The 26,676-nt window shown below is 42.2% G+C and overlaps 1 protein-coding gene across 3 annotated transcripts in view; it reads right to left on the bottom strand.

Annotated features, from left to right (window-relative positions):
* Positions 1 to 26,676, bottom strand: part of MEGF11 (multiple EGF like domains 11) — a 207,708-nt gene that overhangs the window by 71,427 nt on the left and 109,605 nt on the right. For all 3 annotated transcript variants that reach the window (XM_086471922.1, XM_086471923.1, XM_086471924.1), the window contains 3 exons: positions 21,368 to 21,504; positions 15,655 to 15,867; positions 7,721 to 7,895 (listed from right to left, as the gene is read on the bottom strand). In XM_086471922.1, coding sequence (XP_086328048.1) covers positions 7,721 to 7,895; positions 15,655 to 15,867; positions 21,368 to 21,504 — 525 coding nt within the window. The remainder of the gene's footprint in view (positions 1 to 7,720; positions 7,896 to 15,654; positions 15,868 to 21,367; positions 21,505 to 26,676) is intronic.

Here is a 26,676-nt window from a genome sequence, read left to right as displayed (position 1 = left end):
TTCAGACTCATCTCCAACTAGAAGACACCAAGAAAATGCAAGTTTGAAGGATAGTGCATTCCTCACGGACCAGAACTGGGAAAGGGGGCTCTAGGATGCAGTCGTAGCATAGAGGACCTGATGATGTTACTGTGACTGATTCTCTCACAGTTACTAGCCTTTTCAACTTTATCTACTTTTCAAGTACCACATGAATACAATCTTTAACCTTTCCCATCACAGTTTCCCAGGGCACAGTTACATCTTCCATTTTTTAAAAGTGATTTTAGTTGAATTTCCTTTATCCCTGTCTTTCACTTTATCCCTAGACCTAAAGCTCACACCGGCACCTGTTATCAAAAAGACTGCATTTCCTTCTTGCTGACTTTGACAAAATGCACTTCCCAAACCCGTTCAGGACACTTTGAAACTGCCAGGTCTTTTGCTGTTTGTTCAGCTACGTCCCACTACTCTCTTTGTATCCAAGCAGGGACCTTCCCTCTTGCGCTGCTTCTTGGATCCCCAGGGATAGTTCTGGATTGGTTTTGCCTTTCTGTTGTCTATGTCTTTACTTCAAGGGTAGCTGAGGAACTAATCATGGCTACAGACAGATATTCCCAAACACCTTAAAATGAAGTCGACTAAGAACTTCTGAATAATTGAGGGGAAACAAAGCAAAAACTAATAAATAGGAAAGAGTTCAAAGGCTGTGAGCATGGGGGACAATTTCTTCCACATCATGACTTAATGTTCAGGCTTTATTTATGCAAAATCCTTCCCTTTTTTAGGGAATGTGATGTATGGAACTTCTAGCCTGGCTATGCAGGGATGGGATTACGTGAATTTGAGGTTCCTGAGCCCATCTGAGTGTCCTTTGCTAGCTGAAGTGTCATAGGAGACCTGACAGAGAGACCGTTACTGCAGTGGGGTAGGAAAGTCCAGGGGGACTAAGGACATAAATCTGTGGAAAATAAGGCTTTTTTAGCTTCACTACTTGACAGGAAAACTTGTTTTACTTTTATTGTTATTTAATAATTCACTCAGTGCCAGCTACAGCCTATGCTCAAACCCACCTGCACAGTATGGATGCCTTTTTGGGTACCCGTTGCCACTACTGCCAGCCATTCACAATGGTTTTGAGCCATTGGGTTATGAATACAGATAGGAAGCCAGTGAGAAGAAAATGCATCTTCCTTGTGCGTCTAGGTAATTCATGCAATGAGACTGGGCAAACTATTTCTGTTGCCTGTAATACTCCAGTTAATTGGACAACTGCTGTGCCAGAAAACCTCTTCCCCACCTACAGCAAGTAAAATTTATACTGGTGGCTGGTAACAAGAACATCTTGATAAAATGGCTGAATGTATTTTATACCTATAAATGAAAAGAGCTCTTAACAAAGGGGGGTAACTGATATGCTCGGTAAATCAAGGATAAAAGGACACAGGCTCTATTGAAGATTTTTTCCCCTCGTCTTTTCTTTTTAAACCTTTTGATGAGGTGCCCTGTTGCTCTGAGATGAGCTTCCACTGAAGTGCTTTTGGAATTATCTCAAAGAGAAACGGATCATTTAAATGAGTTAAAGCCCCCCAAACAGATCCACTATCTCCAACCTTAGACTCACTTTTTATATTAAGAATTTGGTGAAATCTATAACATAACTTTACTACTGAACCAGGGGCTTGTAAGACAATGAAGTCTCATTCATTTTTTCCTGCTCACTTCTGAAGCGGTGAAGGATGATACATTTAGAATAAAGATGAAAGCAAATATGTAGAAGAGAGGGAATATTCTGATAAAGTTGTATTTATCAACCTTGAGTGTTTAGAAAACAGCTACAGGCAATGATTCTTCAAATTCCTCCAGATGTACCTGGGATTTCGGTTCTTCAGGGAAAATTCAATTGAAGATAAGATAAGGTGCTTCTTTCTATTTACTTTTTTTTTTTCTTCTAGACAACAGAATTTTAAAGGTGTAGGACAGGAGAGCAGGCTTCAATTTTGTTTTAATTTAGAGGGAAAGATTGTTTTTTCTCTCCCGTATGTTTTCCTCAGGGAACAAGAGATACTGTATGTGCCAGAAGGAAGTCAAGTCATGGCTGGAATACTCAACAGACCGGACCTGTAAGTTCCTTACAACCTCTACAGGTAACACAAAATTATGGTCCTTCTCATTTTTATGGAAGGGTAAATTGGTCATTCTACTCATAACATCGGCACAGGGCAGACTAAGACTGGCCTGAGACTGACAGATTATCCCTTACAGTCTGTTATACATTTGCTATGCCTTTGGAGAGGCTTGTAGCACTATAATATAGTTATTTTTACTAAGTGCTCAAGCTATTGCTTATTGTGTGTTACAGGGGCTGACTTTTACTCCGATGTGCAGGCATGCACATGTAAACCTCGGAAGCAATTTGTACCCCTGTGGTAGAGAAAGCATTACGTTGAGAAGCTCTGGCATGCTAGACAAAATTACGGACTTACAGACTCAGGTTAAGACTGTGTTTCAGTCCTTAAGTGCACAGATTCCCACTGAGCTCAGCCAGAAATATATATACATAAGCACTTATATAAAGATACATTTGAAAGGTATTATTTTATTGTGTTTTTTAAATGCAATTTTGCTGCAATGTCAATGGAAGATGCAAAAGGCTGTAGATGCACAGTACTGGGATATTTCTTGGAAAGTCTTAGGGAATCCAAGCGACATTCCAAAAGCTGAAAAATCCACTAAGAGGTCATCTCTGCTACGGGTTCTGTACTTTCCTGTGCTGTGATTGGCTTGTATGGGATCTACCAATATAGTCAAGGAATAGAAAAACGTCAAAACGGATTCTTTCATTTCGGTGATGAAGTGCTAGCTTTGCTTGCCAGCATGCAAGGTTCAATAAAAGCAGACAGGTCTTCAAAAAATTGCAGCATAAACAGATGAACTCTTTAAAATAATATGAGTTTTGTCATCTAGATGTGAAATATAGACCTAAGTGCCCGCTGAAGTAAAAGCTGACCACACATTCCATAGATGAGTGTTAAAGTTTTCTCAGAGTGTCTTGGGCTGAGAAATGTTTTAACTACCTATCTCCTTGCCACAATAGACAGAGTGAAAACATTTGAAGTTAAATCCATTTTTCAAAGGAAGAAAACAAAGCATCCATAAAAAAACAAAGGCATATCACAGGATGGGGTCTCTGGATAGCTACTGTTTTCAGGAAAGTTGCAATTAGCTGTGCGATGGGGAAGGTGAACTTAGTTGTATTTCAATAGCATTTATAATGATTTCAGTAGCTAGAACGCTGATAGGTACGTGCAGGGGGTTGGTTTCAAGATTTTCTTGTGAGGCAGAAGGTCAGGATTCCTGTGGTCTCCTGTCATATTTAATTCATATCCTCTGGCCTTCTTCGTCACATTTATTGAATTACAGGAATAAAATTCAATGAACCAAAAACAACAAAAAAAGAGAGGACAGGGCAAATCCTGCTTTCTTTTGAGTCCCTACCGCACAACTGACTTCAGCAGGCTTGTAAGAGAGCATCTTAAAGCAGAATTTGGAAGGAGGGGGAGGTACAACCCCTCTCACCACCCCCATAATTGCATCCAAGTAATTTATCGGATGGAGCGAATATTTGCATGCGGGAGTAAGGATCCAATTTCTACCAGTCAAGAATCTCCCTGCATACTTTTTAAGGCTAATCTTTGTGTACTCCCTATCAGATTCCTTCTTGCCACAAATGAGATGGCAGCAGAATGGCTTTTCAAAACCATTCTTCAGGAAAGCATCACTGGCAATTCATCACCTCAGTACTAAAAGGCAATCCTCCAACATGTTAAAAATACCAGTTTTGGGGAAGTGCCCTGTTGTCGTGCTTATAATGATGATTCCCTGCAATCATCTTAATTAAATTGATACAACCTTTATCCTCCCTTCATAAATGAGAGGCAATAAGCGCAGGGTTTCCAGCAGGCCTGTAGTTTGGACTGTACTGCTGGAGCATATGGGGAGCGGCTCTAGCCATGCTCTGTGATTTTGGGGAAGAACATTTTGTTGTATCTCCTCCACTCCTATTATCCGATTTTTATTGTCCTGTGCGCCGCCTCCAAGAACTGGGCTGTTTTGGGTATAATTGTGGATCTCTCCGTTTTCTCAGCTACCTCTTCAGGCAAACCTACACACAGTGTCTGCACTGTGGTTTAGACACCAGTCCGGTTAAAATAGTGCAATCCCCCAGTGTGAGCACAGTCAGAATCTCACAGAAATAACCTGTACCGGTACCCAATAACATCTTTACAACAGTGTAATTTGTTTTTTAGAGCTAGGTATGCGCAAATCTGATTGTTGAGTCTGACCCAAGATATTCATCAAAAAAAGAAGACATAAACTGCTTTGAAATTCTATCCAAAACTGCAAGCTCACCAATATTTAGCTTTGGCATTTGAATTTTTGGAAACGTCACAGCTAATAAATAACGTATTATTTTCTGGGCTACAATGTACACTTTTATTTTAAAACTTTAATCTGCTTAACTTACAAAAATTAAGTGCTCTGCTCATGTACGTGTCAACCTATGGGATGGCTGCCTTTCCACTCAATACATTTAATAAAGGTGACCAGATGCTTTGTGTTTTTAATGGCTTGTTCTGCATCCCAACAAAATGTCCCTGTTTTGGCTGCGATTGCAGATGATTCATTCTGAAACCCAGCCCAGCTGCCCTGACACAGCTGAGGCAGGGCACAGTTAAAAAACAAGCCATCTGTGCAAAAGAAGAGGACTGAAGGAGTGCTTTGTCAGGAAAAGACTGTCATTTCTTGGTCACTATGTTTTCTAGGCATCCAGTGACCCAAAAGTCTTATGGATCCAACCTCTCTGCCTTTGCAGTTACATTTTGCAGTTATATCCCATCTCCCATCATATTCTCTTCCTTCCTCCCTTATTTAGAAACCCTTCAGCCTGCTCTGCTATATAAGATCACGTGAAGATCAAACATTTCTGTGAAATGTAAGATGTCGCTCCCACTTTCATTCTTTCCAATCATATGGCAAAATTCCTGACCCTGTAGCTGCGCCAGCCAAGCCCCATGCCAGAAAAAGCAAGAGGGATTCATTTATGGCTTTTCTAAATAATTAGCTCTGCCCAGTTCTGTATTAGCATCGCTCTTTTGTCAGCGCTGCCAAAAGAGACATCCTGCCTTCATGAACAGTCGCGCCACGCGCTTGCAAGCGAGCTGAATTCAAGGGCAGGATTCTACCCGCAGGCAGAGCTCCCCGTTGCCTCAGCAAGAGGCAGGCGTGCATATTTGAAGGCAAAGTGTGGTCTTGAGTGTGTCGTTGAGATAAGCCACTTCAAGCCTTGCGAGGGTTCTGGCCCCACAGCATCTTTCACGTGACCCGCCGGCTGCGGCGGGCGGCAGCGCTGACACCTCCTCCCTGCCCAGACGATGGAGCGTACGGCCAGCGCAGCTCGGCAGGACGCCGCCGACTCGGGGTAGGCAGTAAAGGTTCCTGTCAAGTTTTCTTTACAGCCTGTGTTCTCTAGCATTTGAAACAACCATTGCAACTCAAGTCATCTGGCATGCATACGAATGACAAATATGCTTCAGAGGCAATAAATTAGCAATTTCAAGGCTTTACTTCCCCTCATGGACTAATTGCCAGAGATTATAGTATATTATGAGAGAGCAATGATACTAATGCCTAAATATGCTTCAGTGATTATAGAGCTATCCTCAATAACCAAGCTGTTTAAATGTCAATGCAAGAAAGCTCTTTATTATGAGATTAAATATTATTTTGAAGCAATGCAATAGGAACTTCCCAGGCTTCATGCCTGCAATAATACTGTCTTGGAGCAATATATAAGGGACAAACCATGCTTTCTTAAAATTGCATGCAGTAAAGGGTCCCAAAATATTTTTGTGCTGTAAACTCAACAGCGTTCCTGATAAGAAAGAGGATCTCGGTATCCTTTTATTTTGCATTTGTTACTAACATGCTGCTCCCTTCATTCTTTCCTCCACTTTATATTAACACTTGTGTATCACCACTGCATAGGGAAGATAAATTCTTGTTTTCTGTTGGTGTGAGTGGAGAATCAAACTCCAAAACCCCTTTCTTATTTTTTTACATCTCTAAGTACTAGTGTCTTGCACGGATGCTTTCAACAGCCCTACCCCTCAAACCTAAATAAATCTGTTTATCCCCAGCATTGAGAGAACCCCTGGAAATTAGATGGAAGCTCCAACTTTCAGGTTCAGCTGTTGACATAAAACAGGGAACAAAAGTGTCCCTAAGCCGTAATTCCAGTTCCACAGTTCTGGAGATGACAGTTGCTGATCACAAGCTCAGGTGTGGATTTGAAAGGGAGGGAGGCTAAAAAGGCTTTAGCATCCCACTGATCGCATACAGGACTCCCACACTGCGGATCCTCTCACACAGCTGTGCAGCCTTCCCCTATAGAGGACAGCAGCATATAACCCTGCGGAATACCACATTTTTTTCTAGAAAACCCTAAACACCTCAGTGGGTGCTGATGGTAGGACATGGCTGCTCTGCTGTCCAGATCCAACGTGCCATTCCCCTCCCGTTGTTTCTAAAGCCAGCTGGTAGGATGTCCACCACGTTTCATAAATGCAAGTCAAAAGAGGTACAACATGGCCAAAGGTCACATCTCATGCTCCCTAGTATTTGAAGATATTTATTCATCTCCTTTTGAAGTTGCAACTTAAAACAATAGAGGGTAAAACTCATTTAGGAGGCTGCACATTTTAGTTGGCTTCCACTTGCTAGTGGAAGTTCTAAAAATATTGATAATGTCTTTGAATCTGAAGCTTGATTTCTAGTAAACTTAGTAATTATAACTAATAATTACTATAACTGTATAGAAATCATATAGATAGGCCTGTGGGGACAGATCGTGTAAAATTAAGGACACAAATTACAGAAAGACAGCTGCTAATGAAGTTGTAGTGGAATTGCCTCTTGAAAAGATTATTTTTTTTCTTTAGGAAGTATTGTTTCTTAAACATAGCCTGCAGATCTCTTCCATGGTGTGCTCCTGACATAAAGAGGTGCTGCGTATCTGAATGACCAGGGAACTCACTATCAAGAGCTCCACTGTGTCCAGCTGTAGCAGGACTGGACCTGGATCCACGTCCTAATACTTTCTGCTGCAGCCAGGCAATCGTTAATTCTGAATTTTTGTTTTTTCATCTTGGCTGATTTCTTCAGCCATTTTACACCTCATCCATAAAATGTAATGCTTGTTTACCCCAGAATGTCTGAAGCTTTTTCTGACGCTCAGGTAAAAGACACCTGCCATATATGCTCAGAAAAGACATAAATTGCTCTATCATTTATAACATTTTAAAAGATCTTCGTCTATTAAAATCACAGTGTGACTGACAAGGAACATGCTGAAAGGCCATGAGAATTCTTTTTCTGCTCTTCCAGGCAGACAATAATCTGACATCTTTTTTGTTATGTCTTGACTTAGAATACACGATGGAAAACCATGTCTTTATCCTTATAACAGTAATAAACTTACAATACTGATGCTAAGTAAATAACCAGGAGTAATAAGTTGACACCGCTCAGAGGAGAATTATGGGGACTCATAATAGAGGGGGGGAAAATTGCCTGCATTTGGCCACTTTTATGCAAATACGATTTAAAATCAGGTGAAAATCCTCCTTAACTTTTTGCAGGCACCTTATGAAACGCCCCGTTACTCTCAGCTCTCACTTACCATGTATCCCGGAGCGCAGGTACACTTCCCTGTAACGCTGTCACAATCTGCTCCGTTCTGGCACGGGCAGGGCAGCTGGCAGCCTTCGCCGTAGTAGCCAGGGGGACAGGTTTCATTGCAGTAGAGTCCAGCCCAGCCAGCTTTGCAGCTACATTCTCCAGACAATGGATGGCAACTAAAGAAGACAGACAGCCATTAAGGAGATGTGGACATGAAAGAAAAACACAGCCCATAACCAGCAGTAGAATGTTTCACACGCGATGCCAGCAAGACTCACGCTGAGAACAGAACAAACCTGAAAACTGCTAAGGATGGTGAACAGAAGCAGCTTTATAACTTAGGAAGTGAGCAGGGAATATGGTGCTCAACACCTGCCTGGCGTGCCACTTCCAAACATCTGGGCACTGCCACAGCACTGGTCATTTTACACCTTTAGAGGTCATGCTTTTCCATTCTCAAATCAATGTGACTTGGGTTACTGACATTAACCACAACACAAGACCCCAGCAAATCTTTTCAGCATGGAGAGGTAGAAAGGAAAGTGCTTTGGAAGGGAAAAATCTCCTTGGAAAAAGTTTTGCGGGGAATATTCAGTCACAGTGAACAGAAAACCTCGGGATTTATTTGGGGCAGGAGTCAACAGGAGCTCTGGGACTAAATCTCAGCTGTGCAGGGAAATGAGTCAAGTTCCTTTACGATGAATAATGAGCATTGCTGCCCAACATCAATCCTCTGGCTTTCATTTCTATTCAGGCAATCCCACACTGTTGTGACAGCACCCAGAGAGAAAACTAGAAAGGAGAATCAAGACCAAAATACCGGGCAATGCCTGGTCCTTCTGCATCTGGTAGGTGGAAGACTTACCCCTTGAGTCCTCCTGCTCTGAAACAGGCTATCTTTATTCAGCATTCTCTTTTCTGATAACAGAAAGAGCAGCTCCCAGGTTTTCTTAGGGCACTAACTTCCCACAGCAGGAGAGCCACGCTAAGGCTGGGCTGGGACTAGGAAAGGAGGGGAAGGCTGGAGATGTGTTAAGTCCTGGTTTGAAGAGATCGAGGTTTCTGGGGGGTGGGAAGGGAGAGCACAGGGGGATGTCTAGTTTGGGGAGATGAGGTGGTCAAAAGAGCGAGCAGGGGATGGAGGGGGAGTTTGTTGTTTGGAAAAGGACTCCATGTTGTCTGAGGCCAGCTGGGACTGTAAGGCTTCACCTGAGAGCTCGGTATGCTCTGAGGGCCTCTGCACCACAAGACTGTACCATAATAGCGCTGTCTGGCCCGCAGTGAGAAAGATGAGAAATTATATTGCTACAAATCAGATTTTCTTTATATTCTCAGAACAAGAAAGAATAGAGTTCTGCAAGGTGGCACCTCTCTATGGACCTGTCTCCCGTTTTTTTGCCTCATACAAAGTATTTATTTTCCTTTACAGTTATTGATTGCTAGACTTTAATATTGCAGACATGACTGAATGGATTTCTTTACACCTATAAAATTAATATCGTATATGTTAATTTTCAAGGTAACCTCATAAAACGTAATTTCCAAGCATGTTTTTGGCAATTACTAGTAGGAGAGGTTAGTCATATACTGTTGTGACTAAGAATGATCAAATTTTGTGAGTGTCATATGTTTCATCATAAATAGTGTTTTACTGACTAATTAAAACAATTCATCAGCCTAACAAACTACCATCCATGAAATTCTTCTGACAAAGCAGTCCCTGAAATTATGGTTGTTCACAAAACACCTCTTAACATTCAGATGAAAATAATAAAAGCTGTTCTTTTCCCCCTCTGCGTCTATTAATCATTACCTAATAGGAGCAGAAAGCAAGACATTAAAGAAATATTTTCGAGTGGATTTTTTGTTTCGCTGTTTTCACTATTACTGCACGTATCACATGGTTCCATGAGAACTGCATCTGTTGGCTAAATTAAATCTTTCAAAGGTAATATATGATCATGGCAGTTTGAATCAGTCTATGACAATTCAATTGAAAATACTATACTCAGTAAGAATTTCTAGTCCAAGGTTGCCTCCTTCATCAAAATGGACAGCTTTTTTGCATGGGATGCATGTTATATATTAAGGTCTAAAAATCATCCTAACATGCACTAAAATAAGAAACAAAAACCAAACAGGCTTTGCAGAAAAGCCTGCAGGAGACAGGGGGCTTGGACCCCAAAACAAGGTCCAGGAGAAGGTCGAGACCATATTCTGCCCCGCTAAAGCCTTGTCCACTCTTTCATGAGGCTATGAGCTAGGAAAAGTCCAATGCAGATGTTCGGCTCCCTGCATCCATATAATCTTCCCACTGAAGCAAGAACAACTTTCTTATCAGCCTGAGCATATCAGCATTTTGTTTTTCTCCTTGTAGCTGTTCAGTGGTTTGAAATACTTCTCTTTTGCTGCCTTACATAGCGCTGGCATTGCAGGATTGGGAAAAACCCTCCACACTGAGTTCCCGAGTTACGGTACCCATAATGATAGTTCTGGGCCAGTAGCAACAGTTGGTGAAGAGACCGTAGAGCAGCGGAAGGGAAACTTCTCCTCGACAGCAGCAGAATAAACCTTTCCAAAGCTTCTGCCAAGCCACACGTCCGCACACCTCATAGCGTTATGGTATGTAACAAGCAAAAGGACCTCAAACCTACATAGCCAGGTCTGAAACAAGGTTGCAGGCTGCGCTTGGCCAGGGGGCACAAGGCTTATCTCAGATGCAAAGGATACAATGCCCTGAATCAAAACCACTTGTTTGACAATTAAGGTGCCCTGACGTAGTGTTCACTTGAAGATGGCTGAGATTTAGATGCTTAACCAAAATTCAGAAGGCAGCTGTTCTCTTCCCAAGCCTGCCAGTGAATCTTGGCCATGCAGCTTACTCTTTCTGCCTTCATTTTTCCCATTTATAAAATGATGCCTTTCTTCCTTCAGAAACCCTTTTAAGATCTGCAGCTGATATCACTAAATAATACTAAGGTTTTATTATTAATTGGTTTTTCTATTCTGGTGTGCATGAACTATTCCAGTAATTAAAGTCATCAGTTACACAGTACATATATTGCAGCACATGGTGTAGAAATAGTGTACGTGTGCATGTGTGTGTGAGTTACGAATGTTTCTCTCATATTGGCAACCTGTAAAATTTCATTCTGTTCAAACTTTACACGTAGACATATAACAATGGCCAGGAAATTCGTCTGCCATCCATCCAACCATCTATGCATCCAGACTGTCCAGGGAACTAAACGCTATCTGCACTGAAGTTGAAAAGTTTCAGGCACTTAATGGCAAAGGCGTTAAGGCAAAGAATAGGAAATAGAGCTAGCAATGTGAATTGCTTGTATAATTCCTCCCTTCCTGTTCTGAACATATCTTTCAAGGTCATGAGTCCATGTAACATTTTGCCAGCACAGCATATGTAAGGCACTTCTCTATGCCACTAATAAGCTGAAATCGAGAAACACAAGCAATTCCTCTAGAGAAGGATCATTGAATGGATGGGCAAGAGAATGAGAGGCCTCCAAAAGGATCCCAGAAGGCAAACCCACTAACATCTGCTTTCCAACCACTTGCTGTGAGCAGGAAGGGAACCTTACACTCTTGAAAGAGTTTGGCAGTGTTATACATTAGTATTTTGCATTGAATCTTAACCACTTTTATTTCTTCAGACCTCTTGCATAACAGGAAGAATAATGTAGAAAACCTAGAGTGAATGCAAGCAGCCAAGTGTTCCTCTGGCCCTAGGCCAAGCAGAGATGGAAACTGGAAGCTGTCCACAGCGCACAACATGGCACGAGAAGGAAATTGTTCCATGGCTCTTGCTGCAGTTTGGAAGCTACTGTATGGTCCCTGGCTTTTGAGCCACATTTATAGCAATACAAGATTTATTTTTTTTAAATTTACTAGCTGAACTGAAAAACAGCAAGGCATTTTTGACCTTTAAAATTTTTAAGCATCTAATTTTGAGGAAATCTGAGGAAACCAGGTAATTTGACTTTTTTGAGACAAATTGGGAAAAGAAATGCTTTAGACAGCACAGTCTGTTCCAAATTCTGAATTTGTTCTCCACACATCTTTCAGCCAAAACAACTTCTTCCCAGTGAATTTCCTGACTTTCTGTTTATACACTAGCACCACTCATCTCATCTTAATTAACAACAGCCCTAATCCTTATTTAACAGTATTTTCTCTCTTTTGGTGTCCATACTACATTCAGTCTCCGTTGCCAAAACGCCCTCTTTTAAAGAAGTAGCCACAATGAGGCTGTAGGGCCACTACTTCAGTCCAGCATGTCTCCAAAGCCAGCCTTATTCAAGCAGGTTATTGTCTTAGGTCCAGGCAAAACTTCACGTAAGGTCCATGGAATTTGGTCCTTCCAAACTTTTCAGTGTTGAGGCAGTAATTAGAGCCTTTGGACATCTGTCCGTTTCATTTGAATTTGTCACAGTAGGAAAGTGTCAAGGCTTAAGAGTTCACTGTGTCTTCCTTCCCTTCATATGTCTCTGACCTGGAAAAGACACTACTGAAGGCATAGGGCTGCACGTGCTGGCTCCACACCAGTGTTCAAGGAGGGTGGGTGGCTGAGACTATGCCAGCTCTTCGCGTCCCTCTCTGCTTTTCAGAAGAGCAAGCCAGGATTGTGCCTTTCTGACTATATGTCAACGTGGGCTTTTTGGATAGGGGAATTTTTTACAGATGTATCCTTTCCTGTGGAAGGACAGTCCGAGTTACCAATGCATTCTAAATTACCTAATCCTGGGGTTGTTCAAAAGTCCTGTACAAAGTGCCTTTCAGCGTGCTTTGATGCAGAAATTATTGGACAATGTTCTTCAGCCATTACTGTGCAGGAGGTTAGACTAGATAATCACACTGGTCTCTTCAGACATTAAAATACATAGGTCTATGAAAATAGAAAAGCTGATTGTGTATTTCTTAATGTTCCTCCCCAACCTGCTCCTCAAAGCACCCAGAACTTTCCGTTCCAGCCAGCTCTCCAATAACCAGATCAAATGAGTCAAAATCACTGACAGAAATAAGCAAGTTCCCTCACCTTCTTTCAAGTGTTTATATAATTATCCTACACACTTAGGTATCGCAACAAGTAACCAACAGCTTAAACTGCTTCTGGGGAAAATAGATGGCTGTCAGTACACGAATCACTTTGGAAGACCACAGTTCCAGTAATGACAAAAACTCAGGGGAGGAATGGGAGGAGGTGGGTGGGAAGAGAAGTGTGTTGTATGGGACTGGTTAAACAATCAGTAAAAAGATTTGTTCAGAATATGGAGTGCCTTTGCAGAAGGTCATTTTCCATCAACTCTGGCACTCCTTGGCTCAGAAACTGACAGCTCTGAGGAGCTCATTGAAAAGTGGAAAGCTGAAATACCATAGATGAATGTAAGAACATTTACAGATCTACAGCTTGCTGATATCTCTTTGTTCCATAACAGCAGTGATAAGATGTAGGAAAAAGTAAGATTTTATCAGTGGAGAGACTAGACTCATTTATTAAGGAAATGGAGATACCATCTTAGCAGAGGATGCTGCAAGCAAAGCTCACGGAGCAGTGATGGGAGGGAAGGCATAAAATGTAGCCATCAGACAGCAACCAGGCACCGGTCAGGTACACGGTCTGTAAGAATGACAACATGTCCAGAAAAGAGCTGTGAGAGGATTAATCCTCCACCTTTCTGAGTTCTTTCAAACTTGAGATCTCATCTTTCTTCACAGCTGGATGGCGGTAGTCTGTTCTTTCAGGAAAGATCTTTTGCCAAACCCCCAGAGCGTGTCCCAGGTAGCTCTTTGAGTAACCCAGGAGGAATTCTTGCACCCTCAAACCTACAGTCTTCCCTCACTTAAAAGACTCTTAATGAATCGAGCACTTTGCTGTGAAACAGCAGCCAAGCTCAGCTTTGCCTGTGGCCTGCAGTCTTTCCACTCTGTTTACACCTTTATGGGAAAACGGGCGCACAAACAGGTTGCTGCAGGCTAGGAGGTGGGGTAAAGTGTCAGCTACTGTCCGCGAGCATATTCTTACCCTCCAGCACACATGAAGAACAGCTTTCACCAAGGAGCAGTTTACCTTGTATTTACTGCAGGTTTAAGCTGTGCATGCTGGCAGGTACTGCAGAGTAGTGTGACACGCAGGAATTTATACCATAGCTCACTCTGCAGTAATTCTTGAGACATCCCCTATCCTCAGTACGACACAACATTAACCTTTTGTGTATCACGCTCAGCTCATGCTTTAGGGATGGTATTTTTTGCAATGATATTATGATACACAAAATAATCAGAAGTGATAGAAGCCTGTTGTACAGAGCTACCTTTGAGGTGTCAAGCACTTTGGATCCTTGCTGTCAAACCCGAGAGAGCTAGAACTATCTTTCTGTAGAGGACTCATATCATCAGAATTACAAAGCTTTTAAATAATCCATTGTGAGCTCTGACTTTCAGTTAAGCAAAGCCTCACCACTCACAGTTGAACTTGAATTCACAAGAAAGATCACCTGTTTATTTCCAGGACTGAGACAAATAGAGTCTATCTCAAGCACGCAACCAGATTTGCCTGAAGTGCTCGTGTGTGCGGTGAGCGTGCGTGTGTGCACACACACAAATTAGGCAGTATCGCTTGCATACATAATTGAGGAGAGTGTTTATATTTTAGCAGGCTGTAAGATTGCAAGGTAGGTTTGTCATCATCAGCAAGACAGTCAGGTCCCTACTTGTCTGGTTTAAAATTGAAGAATGTCCGTATCAAGGGCATATTTGCTTGGGCATCCATTATCCCCACCTCTCTCTGAAGCCTACACAATCCTGAATTGGCTATGAATGCTTAACAGCAATGGACAGAAAAGGGCAGAAATCAAGTGGGAGCTGAGGGACTCAGCGCCGTGCAGGCATGGTAAGGAAATGTGGGCACTCTACTCCACCAGAATAGCTCATGCCAGCCCGTTTTCGCTGTCCAGGCCCCCTTTATTGTATGTGAGGGAGTGAAGAACCTTCAAACGGCAACTCTGGCCGTCAGTAAACGAGGGAAGGAGTTACCAAAGGTAACAAATAGGACATTAGTGAAGAGTCTTAAATTTGTCTTTTTTCAGGGTTCGGAAAACTCATTCAAGCCTGCAACGGGAAGGTAAATTCCACCTCTCTCATGTTAGGTGCTCAAGTCTGTCTGTGGCTCTAGCTCTTAGTAATGAGAACCTCAAGAATCATATCCTAAAAAAGCATAAGGGAATAAAGCGTTGAAACCTGACCTTTTTAGTGAGGCTTATTTCATTTTAGGTATACTTCCCTGATATTTATTTTCCTGAATATTTCACACATACACATACTGAATGAAGAGCAAAAATAGGCACACATGAGAAGAGATGTCTATTTTGACAATGTCAACTTCGTTACAGTTCCATACACTGACTTGGGGATATTGATTTCAGTCTATTTATACATCTGCCTCAAGTGTTTTCAACAAGGTAATTTGCCACGAGACATAAACTGAAGCAAATTAGGTTTCATTTTGAAAGTCCCCTTGCTGTCTATAGATCTAACAAGAAAACCCATGTCATAAAGAGAGCCAAAATTATGGATTTAAGTAAATATATCAATATTTTTTGAACTTCAGTGGGTTATTATACATGCATATGGGCATCCTATTGTAGTTCTTATGCCTAGAATACCACAGTTACAGGATACGGCCATATGTCAGACTGTTTCAGATTTTAGTAGTACAGATATATGCTTAGTAACCGGCTGAACTCAGGCTTATGGTTCCAAACCTGAGGTCATGTAAATCAAAGGCTGCAATCCAGAGGAACTGGCTGTTCTCAATGAAAAGTACAGAGAAAAAGGGAGTAGCTGTCGTTAGTTGATTTTTTTCCCCCAATGCCTTTATTTGACCAGTCACTGCACTAGTATATAATACCACGTACATACCTGAGAGTGTTGGTGACATTGCAAGGACATCTCTTGTTGCATTTGAGGCCATAGAACCCTTCTGGGCACATTCTGTCTTGGCAGTAAATCCCTTTAAAGCCAGGGTCACACATACAGGCTCCATTGACATGATAACACTTTGCACCATTTTGGCAGTCACATCTCTGTGTGCACTGAAAGCCGTATGTCCCAATAGGACACTCTTCTTGACACCTGCAATGAAACATGTGAGACAGGATCCAATCAGATGCCATAGTCACGTCTGCTTATGACTTTTACACAGAAATGTTTTTGTTAATGAATTAAGTACAAAATCATTGCTCATTTATTTAAGTAATATACTGCGAACTAATGATATCATTGGAGTGATGCGATATCTTGAGCATGTAAATTGCTGTTAACTGAAGGTGCATTAATCTCTGTCCAATTATATCCTGCAAAATTTGCATTAGTTAATATTACCTTAGTTAACAAAGTGCATTCTTGTTTCCTGGACCTTGACAATTCCATTCATCAACTGTAAGAAATTGCTGTAGAATAAGCCACTTTACAAAAAAAACCCTCACCAGTTTGCTTTCTCTTTATTACAGAAGGATTGTGCACCTTCTTTAAAAGTGTGTGGTCCTCTAGTGATAATGAGGATTGAAAGGGAATGTGGTCTATTAAGCAATATCGAGTAAAGTGTCCTCCAGCAAGGTATAGTTTTACTTTCCCTCTATGCTGTCATTGCACCAGCTTTATACCAACTAGGAGAAAATACACTCCTTTGGCTTTTGTGTGTGTTCTGGGTAACTAAAGCCCAAATTTGCTTTTCATCTCTTACTCCAGGGATGCTCAGTTGTATAAAATCTCAAGACAAATCACTTTCATGCTCCTTAGTGTAGTATCTTCCCCAAAATTGCCAACATTTTTAATATTTGATACCCATAAAAATGGAACCTGCAAACACTATGCACAGATTGTTTTGAATTGCACCTTCCATGCACTGTTTAAAATATTTCCCTACTGGATACATTATGAAATCTGCCCAAAAAGTGTGTTTCATTGTCCTACACAACCAGTGTAAGTGTTCATAGTATTTCCTGCTTCGAAAAGCTCAACTAAGGTCCTAAAGAAAGCAACGGATTCTGTGCTTGACATAATCCAGTGATTTCAAAATTCTGCAATGAGTCAGTACTACAGTTTACATGATCCACCGTGAAAAACAGATAGGCCTTTTCAGTTAATAAGAAAGAAGCCCAGAAAAGCCCAATTCCCTTATCGCATGGATGCCAGATATTGGAAATTGCCTATCAGCATTAATTTAATCCTGAGCATTGATTAAAGTGTATACTGTAAACTCAGTGGATAGAGGCAATTGTTAAATGTCTTTCTGCAGGTCATTTCACAGCTGGCAGGTGAGAGTTAATATAATGATCAGTAATAAAAGATTAATGTGTGATGCAAGCCAGGCAAAACTGCAATGAACACAGCCAGTATATAAGACAAGCATTACTTTTGCAGCTTCAGATTATCACGTTTTACCAAAAATAAATGAACAAAGCAAAAGGCCTAGCTAGTGATTTAGTTGCCGCAAGCATCAACAGTTACTAGTTACAGAATCCAGGTTCAGGAGTTCGTGTGAGACCCAAAGAGAGAGGAGCCTGTGACAAACAGGAAGGGAAAGAGCCCAGAGAATCACCGGCGGTGCTGGCTGCCAGCCCTGCTGCTCTCAGGGCAGCTCAGCTGCAAAGGAAATAACCAGCAAAGCATGGGTAACATTAGGACCGAAACACTTAAAGCAAATGAAATGCAATGAAGAACATATTAAGATGCCTTATGTCTCCATCGCTGTATCCAGCTCCACTAGTTAGCAGGAGAGCGCTCTACTCAACGAGATGAATACTTAGTCAATAGTGCGCTATATCATTTTATATTTATAGAAGATGAAGCATTACCTAGCAGGGAGAAAAGCATCTGGAAATGAAATATTGACGACCTAATCCATTTACATAATTAGCCTTTTTCTACTAACAATTTAACCAACTTATTTATTTGGAGATCAAGCAGCTACTGCTAATGAATTTTATACAAAGAATACTAATAATGACTCCTGTGGAACATAAGAATAATCACAGCAGGAATTAGCTTTCTACTTAAACATCTTTCCTTTGCAACATATCAATCTAATGTGTCCGTAGCACCATTAACAACCAGATACATTGTTCAATTAAATTACAAAATGAGCTGCTAAGCCCTAGTTATGTTTCTTGTTTAATTTACATTGCTTTCTGCCTATCTGGGGAGATTCGTATTATAATATCCACTGAACTTAATATGTACTATAATTATTTGGGTTGGGATAGGATAATACGGCTGTCACCTGTAGAATTAATGGAAGCAATTTCACAAAATATTAAACATAAGACAGCCTGCTTAACAGATGAGCTTAGTACATACACCTACATTTTATCCAGATAAATTTTTTTCCATGGAATAATGCTGTAAAGTTTTTTAGGCTTTTCTGTTTGTTTGTTTTGAAACAGCGATCACGTTTATGTAGCACAGACGCATATTAAAAGCCATCCAAAACACACTAACCTGGAGATTGCCTTTCCATCGACAAAAGATACAGACAGAAACACAACAAGAGAATAAGTCTGCTCACATCATTATAACAAATATGGTGCTTGTTCTGTTCAGGTTCAATCTTTGGGCAATATGGAAAACAAAGCTAAACCAGTATGTTCACTTTTCCTGTCAGCCCCTGAATTCTTAAGACACCCCCATCCTCATGTTGTAACTATGCTTCTGCTATTACTCCTCTCCCAGTTGCAAAATACACATTTACGTGACACATCCAGTCATTTCAGCAGAGCACAAAGCTTCCTGGGGGTATTAATAGCGTGTGCCAATTTCCTAGGTATTTAGTGCAGTGCCACTGCCTGGAAAACAGATAGGGAACAAAGTGTGGCAATTACACTTACATAGACCTTTATGACCATTTCATCTCCACAGATATTTATCTAACTGTATGTTATTATCTTCTGCACAAGACAATGAACAGTAGCATTATGTAGTACTTACTGACAATTTAAAAAGATGATAGTAGATAAAGTGTGTTTACATTTTTATTGTTGTTATTCACAATATTTGTTATTAAGAAATTTTTTTCAGTGCCTTGTAAAATTTAAAGAAAACACAATCTTGTTGTGCAGCAGCATTCTCCTGCTCTATTTGCAATTATACTGTAACGCTGCAACAGTCGCATGAGATCCGGAAAGTAAAACAGACTTTAAGCTAAAATGGTGCTGACTAATCTGCCCCATTGTCCATGCTGTATGAGCACATAACTAAGGAAAGCAATTTAGACTTTTTAAAGACCTCGTGCCTGCTCCTGCCCTCACTGAAATCAATGGGCAACCTCCCACTAGCTGACTGTAGCTAACAGCAAGGTAAGGGGGTGTGTGCCTGTTTGGGACAAGCCGTTACAGGCAACGTTGCTGTCCTGGCCCAAGCGAGAGGCAGAACTCCAATTGAATATAATGGGCCTAAGGCTTCCCTTCCCTTATTGAAAGCTGATTAAAGGCTGATAGATAAACATGTTATAACCTTCTGACAACCCGTTTGAAAGGTGGGAATTTCTAGGCTAATACAGTCTCTCCCTGCTGCTGGAAAAGCTTTCCAAAGTGCCCGTTTACCTGTCTGTTCTCGTTCATCATTCCACACGCCTGCATTGCTGCTCTTCTGCCTCTCCCGTCAGTGTCTTTGACTTCCCTGCTCCAGGAAGGGGCAGGTGAGCCTTTCCTAAGGGTTTTGCTTGAGTGCAGGTCCACAACGTGGCCTTTCCTCGGCTTCTTTTCCACCTTTTCCAACTGATCATGCCTTATTTTCTCTCTCCCTGCTTCTGTCTTCCCAAGGAACACCTCTCTCTGGAGTTCAAATCTCTCACTTCTCTCCAAGTACAGACCTGACGAGCCCACATTCCCGCTGCTCAAGGACAGTTCTTGTGAACTCCTGTCAGCTCTGCCCTGTAGTGCCTCCTCTGCCCCCTCTCTCCCCGAGCCACTTTCTCCAGCCCCTCTCTAAGGGTGATCAGCACCAAAACCCTCTGCTTTGGACAGCAGGCAGAACTAGGCCTTCTGCTTTCTAATCGCCATCTCCTTTCCTCACCCCCAACGGTCCTTTCTCTACTCTTATTGCTGGAGTGGGGAAGCGTTGCCGTTCGGCACCTCTATTGCTGTTCTTCCCTTGTGCCACATGTCTGTAGCAGAGCCAGCTCTTCTGCTGCATGTCCTCCCTCGCGGCTGGGGGCTACATTGGCAGCTGAGCAGAGAAGCTGGCTCAGCTGCAGGCTGCTGGCTGGGAGCTCCTGACAGCTCTTACACTGTTGATTCACCTACAGCCAGAAATCAGTCTAGGTCTGCAACAACCAAATGAGGGGACCTAGGGACAGAGGGTTTCTGTCAGCCCTCCTGAGCACGGCCAGCACTGGGGACAGCTCGGGATTGAAGTGTGGTCACAAGTATAAGCCTCCAGGCTGCGCAGTTGCTTCCTTTAGTGAAATCGTGTCCAAAAGGAGAGAAAGAGCAAGCTTGGGTTAGCAGCAGTAGTTATATGGTACCCTATGGCTGAAATCACTGTCTCCAGACGAAGAATGGGGGAAGAGAGACACCCCAATGTCTTCTCCACTAAATTAATGCGAAATAATTAGTGTTTGCACCCTATTCAATGACATGCAAATCCTGACATAACCTCCAGAGCCCCCTCCAACAACCGCTGTCGATACAATGGAAACAAGGAACTTCCACGTGTACGGGAAGGCATAGCCTTCTGAACGCCAGCGTGGTGCTGAGGGTTGGTCTGTTTGTGTGCTGTAAAGATCCACTGATTATACAATAAGGCAAGAAATGAGAAATTCCACCGAGCTTTCCTGCACAGAAGTATGATTGTAGCATATGTCAGGACACTGATATCAGCTCGTTCTAGCTAATAAAAAAGGGAAGATACAGAGACAGGGCTTTAGCATAGTGTACACTAGTGAGCTGTGCCCATGGTCTCTGGAAACCCTAGTGACACAGCCCAACCCCTAGTGAAAACCGCACATGAAAGGTTGTTTAGCTGCAGCTTCCCACCACCATCAGCCCTGCTGGCAGGATGAGCTGGAGGGCTAAGCCGACGTGTGATACAGTCCCACCTTGACTTCGCTGTGTAGTCATTTTGCTGAATCCATGACACCTTTGTTAAACAATATTATCATCTTCGCTGATTGATTTATGGATGAAGGCTCTCGTTCATAGATTTTGGGGATTTATCACCTTTTGGCAGTGTCTGAGATGGATCAGTGCTGCAGCAGCACAGAGGGGCTGAAGGAAACATTAAACTGCTGCGTCGCTTACTCTTGAGGATATTAATTTGTATAAATACAGTTCATTTACATATCTTGTAAACATGTAACGCTCTCTATTAAATTTATCACTGTAAATATCTAAATTAAATTTAATCCATTAAATTTTAAAAGTTACATTAAAAAAATCCTGTAAATGGAGAGCATTGCCAATAAAAAGTAACAACATTGCCACATTTATAATGCTTGAACTGCTTCAGAAGGATGAACCTAATTGGAGCAACAGAAACACGAGACCATTTTTCAGAGAGTAAGAATGTCCTAGAAGGGACAGAAATATTGCCAATCTGTGGTTAAAACTAAAGGCTTTGGGGTTTTGATTTTTACCTGTCTCCTATATAGCCAGCTGTACAGATGCATTTTCCTGTCACGGGATCACAGTGTCCTCCGTTGTGGCATGGACAGTCCTGGCTGCAGTTAATTCCAAATGTCCCAGAAGGACACGGCTGTGCACACACCAGCCCCTGGTAAGGTTGTAGAAAGAGCAATATTTCAGCCAACAATCATAATGCAATAAATTTCTGTATGCAGCTTGGATTTTTATTGTCCTTCTTGCTAAAACTAGATGTAAGTGTAGCAGCAATATTTTTTCTGTTTCAGATGGGCTAAAGACAGTCTCAACATTCTGCTATCAGAGTAAATGCCTGTCTACCCTATCTCCAGAAGGGATTTTTCTCACCACTGTACAGTCACTGATAATTCTTTTCTTTGGATCTCCCCTGTAAAGGGGATCCAGCCCCTGCTGCTGGGGTGGCAGGATATTCACTGCCCCTTGAGTAGGTGCAGGAAGGCTTGGGAGTGGTTAAAGGCAACCAGAAAAGGCTACAAAGCTGCATATCTGCTGGTGGGTTTTTTTGTCAAATGTCTGAGAACTTGTTGGACCTACCCTGGGTAAGTGTCGCAAAGTGAACGTTTGGGAAGAGAGGGATCGTTGGAAAGACTGCACTGGGAAGATGAAGTCTGCCAGTTGTGATAGTCTATGATGATCTCCCCCGTTCAGACAGCCCCACTTCATCCAACCATGAAGATGACCAAATATAGCTGCTGGAAAAGTCCTCTACTACTCTTCAGATCCTACCTACTTCATTCCCTCTACTCTCATCCAGCCTCTGCACTCATCTTTTCCAGCAGCAGAGAATAGCATCTGCCAGTGCTTTGCCTAAGTCATGGAGGAGGCAGGATGGGAACAAGAGATGGGGATAGATGCAGAAAGCCACCAGTGATGACAGAGAAGCAATTTGACTCTCCACATCAGCAGTGCAGCAGCCTTTTGGCCAGAAGAAGTGATTTTGCAGTGGAATAACTGCCTAATCCCTGAACACTGGCTGGATGCACCATCCGACATCCTCCCAGCTCCTTATCCCCAACCTTGGAGCCATATCTCAGTCCCTGACCTGCCTCAACTCCACATCTTGGCGGCTACCTCCTTCCCCGATTTTATGCTCCCAGCCTTTTGCTCTCCTGCCTCTTCATCCCAGTCTACCCTAAATCCTTGCTGCAGACTCCCTTTTAGTCCTCTCCTTCATCTGGACCCAAGTCCCCATCTCTGAGTTGTTTCCTCTTTCCCCTTCCTGCTTAACCATCCCTGGACGTGAAGAAAAGACAGACTGTCACGCTTGGGTGTTCACCCTGGCACTGCTCATGAGGAAAAGCAATTGCTGGGCAAGCCTTGTTCCAGCTGTTCAGCCCCAAGGTGGAGAAGGCTTACCATGGGTTGTGCCTTTGGAGAGCTTATATGCCAAATTCAGGTGGTTTTCCCCCAGGTATCACATAATGTCCCCTGCCAAGTATCAAGGCCTTACAAGGATTTCCCCAGACTTCCTTAGAAGTTGTATGAATGTTTTTTTTTTTATGCGAGCAAACATAAAAACTGAGGCCGTCATCCAGCTGAGTAACTTCAGCCAGAACAAGTTTGGCAGTGCTGCAATCTGAAGATGGGGTCCTATAATGGAAAACGTTTGGCAACTGCAGCAAGTGGTGCTGCTGCCAGTGCCACGCACAATGCACAGTGTTTGATAGAAACAGTGTTGTTCTGTCCCTATTATTAATTTGTTTTAATCTCTCAGAAGTCTTATTCCCCTAAGCAAGCCCCAGGGGCTCTGAGTTTTGAGCAAGGCACGTATTAGACACAGCTTATACAAAACATAGAGCAGGAACATAATGGCTGCGTTCACTCCTTGGGGTTCTCGATCAACAGTTTGGGAAGTTTAGCAATCCCAACAGCCCCAAAGTGGAGAGGCTGCTCTTCAGTGTAATTATAAACCAGACACTTCAAGCCTTTCCCGACCAGTGATAGGTGGCTCCTTGGCTGTCAAATAGGCAGGTTGGCCTCAGTTCAAGAACTTTCAGATCACGGCGTTAAAAAAACTGGTGTCTCTGGACTTGAGTAATACACAGCACTATATATCTGAAAATGTAAGCATCCATTTATCTTGATAATAAATACTTTCTCTCTTCACGTCTCAAAAGGAACAGGATTTCTATCAACAAATGATGAGAAAGCAATACTCTGTATGCATCCCCCTGGAGCCAGGAGAATCTTTAGGCATACTTTTTGCACTAATATGTACTAAGGGAATCCAAAACATCCCTCTCTGGAGGATCAAATGTCAGACCAACGTTTGCTGCTGCTTATATATCTAATCAGTAAAGTTCACCCCATCAGCACCTTTTTAAGGCCCTGATCTCATCAGCTTCTGCTTTTGACATTGTTTGATACATTATTACCACTTTGTAGTATAGAAAAGATCATTTTCTGCTCGATTTTCTCACACGTCCCCATGTTTAAAATCCACAACAGAAAGAAAAATAGACAAAAATACAAATTATAGTTGCTTCATAAAGCCCAGAGGCAACAAGAAAAAAGTGATTAGCAGAATGTGTTGTGTTAACAAGGCACCATGATGCAGAGCCTTGAGAGTGGGATCTGGGACCAAACAGGGCGTGTTGCCAGTGACAAATGTTCTGTCATGTAAGGAAAGATTGCTGCTTTCCTCAGCACAGAGATCTAGTCCTTCAAAAGTGTTTCTGAGAAGCATTGTAAATGATAAATTTAACTTCTCTCTCTACTTCCTCAGAGTGCTTGGAGAATTTAATACTGCGAATGAGAAAGATGTATAGAATTAAACCTGTAAATTGTTAACGAGGCCCCAAAGCAGCCACCCACTAACTCCCACAGCCGCAAAGACACCAAAGCCCAACGCTGTAGTAGGCTGGAAGCCACATTTTGTTGACGAGTGGAACAATATCCTGTTAGCCATCACCCTCTTGGTGAAAAACCCATGGGACAGCAAAATCTCACAGGACACAGTTTGTATAACTTGATGTGCTTCTGGGAGAGTCTGCACTGGGTGGAAGGAAGCAGGAGGAAAGAAATATTACAGGTAATAAAAGAACCAGGCTTTGGAGACGGCAGATCCAAGGAAGAACCTAAGAACCCTCGAATTTCCTCCTATTCAACTTATTGCTTCCCCTTGCATATCCCACAGGCAGGCAATCCCCTAAGGGAGCTGAGCTGCTGTTAATAAGCCTACCCTCGGAAAGGATAAAAGTTGCAGCTCATCCAGCAGCAATAAAATCCAAGTGGATTTGCACTTGTATAAATCCAGAGAGAATTCTCTCCTTCCAACATGATGGTATATTCAATACATACGTGCAGTCTCAAGCCTCAAAATCAGCAAGTAAAATTCCTGATGTCAAAGAAAGACTATCCATGGTGTGAAATAAAATGAATGCTGTCTAGCGATCCCATCTCGCTTGCTTGTTTACAGCCCACTCATGTCTCACTTCCCGAAACATTCCAACCACCAAGAGTTAAAAATATAGCATGAAAGAATTTTTTTTTCTCTCTCTGCGTACTGAATTACCAGCTTTTCATTAAAACCCTGGAGAGACCCTTTAAACTTAAAATCTCAACATTTACAAGCTGAGTGCTTTTACTTATAATTTCAGTTTCTTTCCCCAGAATACTTGATCTCTCTCTTCAATTTTCAGTTATGCTTGTTTCAAACATAAATTGTTAACTCTAGGGTTTCTCTGGGGACAGAGCAGCCAACAACACAGTTTTCAGGGAAGTCTCTCTGGGCCACTAAAAATGCAGAGAAGAAACTCCAAGCTGTAAGGAACTGGGCAGAAGCGGGCCAGAATACATGACCACGGCTGCTGTGCAGCCTCAGTGCTGTGGTTCTTCTTTAGGGTCTACGCTGCATCCTAAAAGACTTCTAAAAACTTCCTGCTCAATTCTGATTTTCTTATATCTCAATTTTTTAACTTTGCAAAAAAAGAAAACTCCTGATAAAATACAGGTAGGGAAGAGTACAGCAAAACAACTCAGATCCTGAAAAATATTAGCATGCAGAAGATAAGGGGAGGTGAAAAAAAATACCCTAAAAGTAATATTTGTATGTTAGTCACTTTATCGATCACTTCTTAGGGGGAGCGCCAGAATAGATGGATAAGACCTCAAAATATTTGAATTGCTTCCTTTATGCTTTAGCTCCAGTACTCTTTAGGAAAGAACTTTTTCTTTTGTCTCTGTTGAATGCCAGTTGAGACTAAGGTGCCATATCCTTATTGAAGTTTCTGAAAAGTTTTGCCTGCTTTGTCATTTGAAATGGAATGTCGTCATCGCCACCTTTGCCATGACTGGCCAAGTTAGAGAGACTTGAACTCTCCAGTCAGAGGGAGATTTTCCGTACACAGCTTCCACCAGAAGTGATGGGCAGCAATGCTCTTCTCCCATGTTGTTGCCTGAGAGGCACCAGAACCTTGTGGCTGGTACTTTTTAGCTAAAAGCAGCTGGGTGATCAGACAGAGGTAGCATTTGCTGTATTAATCTAAAGGAACATGAACATCTCTCTCAGTGCTTCGACAGGTATAAGGTCTACATCAGAAGCCACAGTTTTATGACGATCTTCAGGGTCTTCCACATCATCAAAACAAAAAGTCACAGTACTCGTGTGCATTAAAATCCAGCAAGATTGCCAAGAGACTAACTGTCAGATATAGGAAAAACGCCAGGAAATTTAGTACAGCTAAATGGTATGTAGGCCTGCGAGACTTGGCAAACCTCGAGAGAGTTAATTATTACATTATTGATAAAGTTGAGGACTTTTAAAATGTTTGGCCTTGCTTTCTTGACACAAAGGATTAAAGGTTAGGGCAATTTGCTCTCTCCAGTGCGACCCCTGATGCAAGCAAATCTATTGCAATCAATGGAAATTATGCCTGAGTAAGGACAGGACACGGAACCGGGCTCTGTCTCCTGTGCATAGTCCTACTTTAACAACTGCCTGAGCCACTGAATTCTCTCTGGCTTCTCCCTCTCCCTGTCTGCTGGGGGAAAACAGGGCAGTGCTTTTGCCAATGTTGAGCTGAGCTTTGAGCTTTCTGTCCTGTGTGAGGGCAGTGTCTAAGGGCGCAGGGAATATTCCAAGGAACTGTAATTCAGACACAATTTTTTTGTGTAAGGAGTAGTCACCGTCTGGTTTGCTGTTGTTTGTTTGAATCTATGATGGTAGCTACCAGTCATAGACTGGCAGCCTGTCTGCGTAAGTGCTGTGCCCACATAACAAAGGTGGTCCCAGTTTCGGAATTGTTGGAGCCTCGCGACAAGAAACAGCAGATACACATCACAC

Source organism: Leptosomus discolor, chromosome 11 (assembly GCF_034619465.1).
Source record: "Leptosomus discolor isolate bLepDis1 chromosome 11, bLepDis1.hap2, whole genome shotgun sequence".
NCBI lineage: Eukaryota > Metazoa > Chordata > Aves > Leptosomiformes > Leptosomidae > Leptosomus > Leptosomus discolor.
This window is presented reverse-complemented; position numbering and strand designations above follow the sequence as displayed.